At 40.7% G+C, this 7,702-nt stretch overlaps 1 protein-coding gene across 4 annotated transcripts in view; it reads right to left on the bottom strand.

Annotated features, from left to right (window-relative positions):
- Window positions 1-6,615, bottom strand: part of ZNF326 (zinc finger protein 326) — a 33,988-nt gene extending 27,373 nt beyond the window's left edge. For 2 of the 4 annotated variants that reach the window (XM_017544105.2, XM_017544106.2), the window contains exons 1-2: window positions 6,443-6,610; window positions 3,731-3,775 (exon numbers count right to left, since the gene is read on the bottom strand). Coding sequence is in view for 1 of the 4 variants with exons in the window: in XM_017544101.2 (XP_017399590.1) it covers window positions 3,731-3,775; window positions 6,443-6,458 (61 nt within the window). In the remaining 3 variants the exon portion in view is untranslated. Of the gene's footprint in view, window positions 1-3,730; window positions 3,776-6,442 lie in introns of all 4 variants that reach the window. The other 2 variants (XM_017544103.2, XM_017544101.2) reach the window with 2 other exon arrangements.
- Between the last annotated feature and the right edge of the window lie 1,087 nt (window positions 6,616-7,702).

Genomic DNA, 7,702 nt, shown 5'->3' with positions numbered 1-7,702 from the left:
TTTTTTTGAGACAGAGTCTCACTCTGTCACCCAGGCTGGAATGCAGTGGCGTGATCTCAACTCACTGCAACCTCCACTTCCTGGTTTCAAGCGATTCTCCTGCCTCAGCTTCCCGAGTAGCTGGAACTACAGGCACACACCACCGTGCCCAGCTAATTTTTGTATTTTGAGTACAGACAAGGTTTGACCATGTTGGCCAAGTTGGTCTCAAACTCTGGACCTCAAGTGATCCAACCCACCTCATCCTCCTAAAGTGCTGGGATTACAGGTGTGAGCCACCACACCTGGCCTAAAGCTCATTTTTAATTAAAATACAAAGAAGCAGCTGTGGAATACTGGGGAAAAAAATCTGACCCATGACCAAAATAACTATGTGACATTAAGTCTTGAATGGGACTTTTTAGCACGTCTACACTACCAGCAACCTACTACAAGATACCAGCATCTACCACCTAGGTTACTGCAAAAGTCTCCTAACTGGTTTTCCTGCTCCACTTTTGTTCCTTTGCTGTTTATTCTGAAGACAATAGCCGGAATAATTCTGGCAAAATGTAAGTTAAATCATGTTCAATGCTCAGTAACCTCCAATGGTTTCCTCTTACTCCAAGTAAAGCCAAAGCTTAAAATAACATTTAAGAACCTGTATCAGTGGTTCTTAACTAGGGGAGATTTTGCATCCCCTGGGGACACTGGCAATGTCTGAAAACATTTTTGGTTGTCACAACTCGGGGCAGATGCTACTGACATCTAGCACATAGAGGCCAGGAAGGCTGCTAAATGTTCTATGATGCACAGGACATATCCCCACAATAAAAAATTACCCAGTCCAAAATGTGATAAAGTTGAAAAACCCTGCCCTACATGATCTGCCCCATCACCTCTTCACTTCATTATCAACTATATACACCCTTGATCACTCCACTCCTACTACACCGGGCTCCTTGATGTTTCTAGAACACAAGGTGTATACCCATATTGGCATCTGCTGTTCCCTCTGCCTGGAATGCTCGTTCCCCTGAACCTGCACTGTTTATTCCCTCAGCTTGTTCAGGTCTTCGCCTGCTATTGCTTCTTATATATAAGCAAATTATCTTTGATTTTCAATGTTTTCTGGCTACACCTCACCCCTCTAACCTTGTCTTAAAATTACTCAGCAAAAAACCATCTGTTCTAGTCAAGCCAGCGTTGAGGTCTTGCTCTGTCACCCAGGCTGGACTGCAGTGGCACAATCATAACTTACCATAGCCTCTACCTCCTGGGCTCAATCAATCCTCCCATCTCAGCCTCTGGAGTAACTGGAACTACAGGCAGGCACCACCATGCCCGGCTATTTTTTTTTTTTAATTTTTTGTAGAGACAGGGTCTCATTATGTTGCCCAGACTCGTTTCAATTACCTGGCCTCAAGCAATCCTCCTACCTTGGGGTCCCAAAGCACTAGGATTACAGGAATGAGCTACCACACCCTTTTCTCTCCCGTCTTCTATCTGCTATTTACATAAAAGGTATTATGAGGCAAGAAGGAAAACATGGAGACACTGGAAATACATTTTCCTTCCAATAAATAGTTTGGGGAAAATCTGTATCTTGCCACGTTTTCCAATGCCTTCTACTTCATTTCACTTGCCAGAAAGTACAGTGCTAACAATAAAATATTTTTGACTTTTTGGTATCTACACATTGTTTATTTCTTAAATCCTGTAAGTCTTCCTCTAAATAGCCTCATGGCTTGCATACTCATCTATCTTAAATCTATGCTCAAACGTTACCTTTTTTGTGGGTCCTTCCCCAGAGACTCTAAAATTGCAACACAGAAAAGTACACGCACGCACGCACGCATGTGCACACACACACACATTTATTCTCCTTCTCTGTTATTCTCCCTAGCAATGATCATCATCTAACATACAATATCGATTACTCCCTTTATTCCCCTGTGGACTAAATTATGACATATATATTACTTCTTTATCTTGTTTACTATTTCATCCCACTAGACTGAAATCTTCACAAAGATAAGAATATTTGTCTATTTTGTTCACTGCTATATTCCCACCTCCTAGAATGGTATCTGATGCCCAGCAAGCACTATATATTCACTGGATGAAGTCAAACTGAATCCTTGAAATTAAGCTCCTCATTTGTAAAATATAAATAATCTAGATCTAAAAGTACTGTCAAACATTGGCCTTTACCCAGAGGTGCCTTCCAAAATCATTCAGAGTAGTTTTGCACAACATACACAGCCAAAGACCACTTGCCCTGAAATTAAGATTCAAGAGGTATAGGCTATGTCTGAACAGAAAGACTGAAAAAGCTCCCCAGGAGATTCCAACAATCACCCTCACATGAGAACCACTGTTATAACTAAAATTAGGAGAAAAAAAAAAGTCATAATATTAGATCTTTTTGTAAGACTGTATAATAATTAATAAACATCCGGGCCTACATGAGTCTGCATTTCAAGTCCTATGTTTAGACACTAAATCAAACTATCCAGTAAATCCTAGATGGCCTTTTATCATTACAAATTCTTTCCCTCCCCTTCTCTCTCATAAAAGCACTAGTCCTACATTCCAGTTTAAAATCCTGGATTCATTTTTATTCAACCCTCTCAATTTTCTCTCGATTACTAGTCAGCCTGCAAGTTCTGCTAATTTGTTCTTTAAGGTTACTACTATCACCTCCCAAGTGCAAGGTCTTAAAATCTTTATATCAAAACTTATGAAATGGCTTTCTAGTTAATTTTCTAGTTGTCAATCTAACCTACATGTGGATGCAAATTAAACTTCCTTTGGTAATTCTGAATTTCCAGCTCACAAATATATTCTTTAGTACTAATTTCCTATATGTTAAGCCTTTTCTGCCCACATGAAATCCAAAGTTCATATTAATCTTTAAAGACAGTACATAAAAATTAACTGTACAGTAATTATTCCCATAAATGTCATAGTCTTCTTTAGTAGTACATTTGCTTCAGTTTTACTTTGTGAATATATTCTATTCTATACAAAAGTTGAATTTTACATTTCTCTGGCAATCAGGATATTTAATGGCATTCCCTCAAGTCCTTCACATGCTTTTTAACCTCTACTAATTGTTCTGTGTTCTTTTTTGTAATTATTATCTTATGTGGCAGGGCCCTAACTCTAATACCTATCAAAATGACATCCAATTGTATTCTACATACCTCTCATAATTGTATCTAGCTCTGTAGTCACAGGTCTTATGTCATACTCAAGTCAATAAACAATCAAGCTTCTTCATGTGCTCCTCCAGACAGCTCTTTATATACTAACACATTTGGACACACTGAAGAAAATGACCTCAACAACAAGGTCAAAATGCATTACAATGCAAGCTATATAGAACCAAGCCAATAATCCACTCAGCGTGCATTACTCAATACCAAAGCCTCAAATTCAACGAAAAGAACTCAGCCAGTGTCTTGTGATTCATCACTCAGAATGTAGTTAGGGCCTTTGGAGCAAATTAAAAGAATCACAATTCAAACAACAACAACAACAAAATCAAACTAATGTGAATAACCCCTAACATTTCCTGATACCAAATTCCCAAATTCAAACACTATATATGGTAAGACAATATTAACACATAAGTGATATATCAAGAACCAAAAAAAATAACTGAAATAGGTTGAACTGGCTTTTTACATTGATATATATTTTTATGGGCATGAAGAGAAAAGCTGAAATGAAAGAGGGTACTTACCATTAAAGCCCTGATAAGTATTCCTGCAAGCGGAGTGTGTGTAATCTATGAAGACACATTTAACAAAAAGGAATTAGTGTGATATTAGCAATAATTCAAAATTATATAACCATTTAGTCAAAAATAAGCACAATTTTTTAAATGACAGTAATTATTCCCATAAATGGCATTATCTACAAAACTGGGGTACAAATAATTACCAATACTCCATTCGGGAAAACCGATCTCTTTTTTCTTCATTATCTCCCCAAATGGTAGATTTATTATCCAAATTATGGTAAACATTAGTTTACAACACCTGATATATAACAACAGCCAAAAGAGAGGGTACAGCACTGATTTGTACCAAGTAACAAAAAGGCAGATAGACTAAATTATGTATCAAATAATGCAAAAGCAAAGACATCTGAGAATTGATTTTAAGTAACATGAAATTTTTGCTAAGTTAATTTCTTTTACCATTTAATTTGCTCTTCAAAGATTTCAAAATTTTGGCTGGGCACAGTGGCTAATGCCTGTATTCCCGGCAATTTGAAAGAACAAGGCGGGCAGATCACATGGTCAGGGGTTCAAGACCAGCCTGGCCAATACAGTGAAACCCCATCTCTACTAAAAATACAAAAATTGGCTGGGCGTGGTGGTGCACGCCTATAATCCCAGCTATTGGGAGGCTAAGGCAGAATCGCTTGAACCTGGGAGGCGGAGGTTGCAGTGAGCCAAGATCACGCAACTGCACTCCAGCCTGGGTGACAGAGTGAGACTCTATTTCAAAAAAAAAAAAAAAAAAAATTTCAAGATCTTATCTGAGACACGCATATGCATATACATATATGATTTTATTCTATATTAATCCAGAATGTGTCATCACTGAAAACCATATTGCCAATTACCTCGCCAAAACTAATTTAACAACTGTTAAATTCCTTAGTTAATTTTACAAATACATACTAAAAAAAACAAAACAAAAGAATTTAATGTAGTGGTCATCTGGATACAACAGAATCCTGCTACACTGCACAGGATTAGATTCGGCTATGGTGTTAGTCAAATTCCATCTTCCAAATACAGCAGTGGTGTATCTGGGCAGTGAGAGAGGGAGTATTTTATCACTAATATTGTTTAGTATTTTATCACTGACACTGTTTAGAATTGTAGACATATGGCAGTAACAGAAAGCAGACATAGTATGTTTTATTATTGTTTTTCATTTCTCTACAGAAAATGGATTCCCTTATCGCTTTGGGTGGGGAGGAGAAAGAACTGCTTCCATTGCCCTACTTCCACCTTGTTAGCCTCTGCTATACGTTGGGTGTTGGCATTACCATCAAACTTTAGCATGAAAATACAATAATTTTTTTTTTTATTTTAACTCCCAACTCTGGACATTTCAAATATTCGTATTTTAAAGGTATCTACATCAAAATGAGTCAAAGTCCAACTAAAACAAACAAAACCACGAGAGGGTGCTAATCTGAAGAGCTGAACTTACTGTTTCAAAGTAACTGAAAAGTAGCCGCAAGAGGGCTATTCCAGTCCTCTTTCACAAATCTGTACCTATATTTGACAGCCTTAACTCTTTGTAGCATGAAATCTTACGAAAAATCAAAACCTCATTGAGTAAGACATATACTGAGATCACATCTCATTTAAAGATCTTTTTTTTGGTGGGGTTAAAGGTTTACAGCCTACTTAGCGAACTGGTTTTACTTCAGCATGCCTGGTTACTCAGGATTAAATCCAGTTTAATCATACAAGTCCTTTCCCATGTCTCCCTAATGTTGTCTCTACACACCACCGTATCTTGACAACAATTCCTAATAAAATTTGAAGACAAAAGTGAAGGCCAAATTAATTTTACTTTGTGACCCTGTAAAAGTGGTTTAAAGAACTGATATCTGAGATAACTGAAAGGTATTGCTAAAATACAGTTTATTTAATCCGTAGGTCAAATACTTACAAGGCTGTGTACAGGTGTTTAAATGAGAAGGACATTCGATGCTTGCTGTGCCAAAATTCTGATTAACTTAAATCCTATCTACACACGATCCAAAGAAAAGTGGTTTGGTTCACATAAATATTTCAAATTAGAGATTAACAACGAGATAATTTTTGTTGATAAACACAACAGTTTGCTAACCAGGAAACACCTTGCTTTCCATTTCGCATAGATATCTATGTATATATATATATCACTTAAAGACACCGTTTCAACTCATCTTAAACCAGGACAACCAGAAACATCACTGTGAACAAGCCTCCGAAAATTATATCTGGCAAGAAGTAACCCGAGGCTGAGGATTAACTAAACGGACGGTCTGGGTCGCTGCCCTGTGGGGCGAATGCGAGACTAGGTGGGTGAGGCCGCACTCGCCCGTTGGCTCGAGACCGGGAAGTTGGAGACGTCGGGGCAATTTCCACTACCAGGAGACAAGGCGAGTCTGGGGCTCCAGCCCGGAGGCCCTAGCGCTCTGGGCGCGTCCTGCCCGGCACCGAGTTCTCAGGTCTCCGCCGGCAGCCGGCGCCGGGCGGGCCGAATCAGGGCGCGCCGGTCCCCAAAGAGGCCGACTCCGGGCGCTGGGCCCGCGGCGGGCCGGCGGCCTCAGGGCCCGCAGAACAAAGCCCACACGGCCATCTTGAGACGGTAAACAGACCCTCAACGCAGGCCACCCCGCCTCCTGCCAGCCGTGCCGACCAGCCAGAGGCAGCGCTTACCGTCCTCGAAGTCCATAGCGGAGGCTGGGGGCCGTCGGCCTTGGCGGCTCTGGGCTGAGCTATGGCCGGCGGCGAGCGCCCGCGATCAGCGATTCCACACGATCACTCGACGCGACCGAGAGCCGGCGCTACCCGCCCGGGAGCCGCAGGCCACAGAGAGGCTGGGGAGGCGGGGCCGACTGGCGCTGCCAGCCCCCTCGGCGCGGCCTGTTATTGGCTGGCGCGGGCTGGTGGGCGGGCCCTCGCGTGGGGGCGGGAAGCAGGTCTGCTGTCAAGCTCCGAGGTGCCGACCCCCTGGAGCCGCCGAGGGGGAAGGAAGGTAAAAAAGGAGCGCCAAAGATTGGCGGGGGTTATAGGAAAGCGACCGGAGTGTACGGGAAGGGCTGGCTGCGGCCCGCCATGTTTGAACCTGGCAAGAGCGAAAGAAGCCGGTTGGAATGCCTCCCTTCTTCCCAAACTAATAAAACCCCATGCCTACCTTTTACTTTGCATTGTCTAAGAATGACTGATCAGAACATTTTAAGTACTTGCGGAGTTTCTTCCATGGAGACACACAAGTCTGGGACGTTTTTAGAAGCCTGTGGCAAATTTGAAAAGCAAGATACAAAATTGCATATGGAATCTGATCATTGCTATGTCAACAAATTCCTTTAAAAGACAAAGCATTGAAATAAAATGGAAATCATAATTCTTTTTAAAAAATTTTAATTATTTTTATAGAGATAGGAGTTTTGCCGAGTTGCCCAAGCAGGTCATCAACTCCTGGGCTCAAGCGATTTCCCCGCAGCCCCGCCTCGGCCTCCCAAAGTGTTAGAATCACAGGCGTGAGTCACCACGACTTTCATGGAAAGAATTCTAAAACATGAACAATGAATCTTTTGGTGATGACTTTTTATATACACATGATTATGTATTATATATTCTCCAAATTATTGAGCACTTTGATAATGTAAAATATACGTTTGGCATAAAACAAGATTTAATACTTAATGATTAGTGTTTATTAAAAGTTCTCTTTAGTCAAATACTATGTTTCAATCTCTTTGAAGATATACTTAGTGATGCGGGGAGCGGGGGTGCACTCTTGACCATTTAAGTCAGTGGTTCTTGATTGTGACTGTACTCGGGAATCATCCAGGGCACTTTTAGTAAGTGCCAATACTCAGGTTTCACTTCAGGGATTCTGATTTGATGATGAACCTAAAACTGTAACAAATGTTTATTTTCAAGACATTTAGAGATGTTATTGGACTAATTTCT

This window comes from Cebus imitator, unplaced genomic scaffold (assembly GCF_001604975.1).
Source record: "Cebus imitator isolate Cc_AM_T3 unplaced genomic scaffold, Cebus_imitator-1.0 Scaffold166, whole genome shotgun sequence".
Taxonomy (NCBI): Eukaryota; Metazoa; Chordata; class Mammalia; order Primates; family Cebidae; genus Cebus; species Cebus imitator.
The sequence above is the reverse complement of the archived record's forward strand: the minus strand, read 5'-3'. Positions and strand labels throughout refer to the sequence as shown.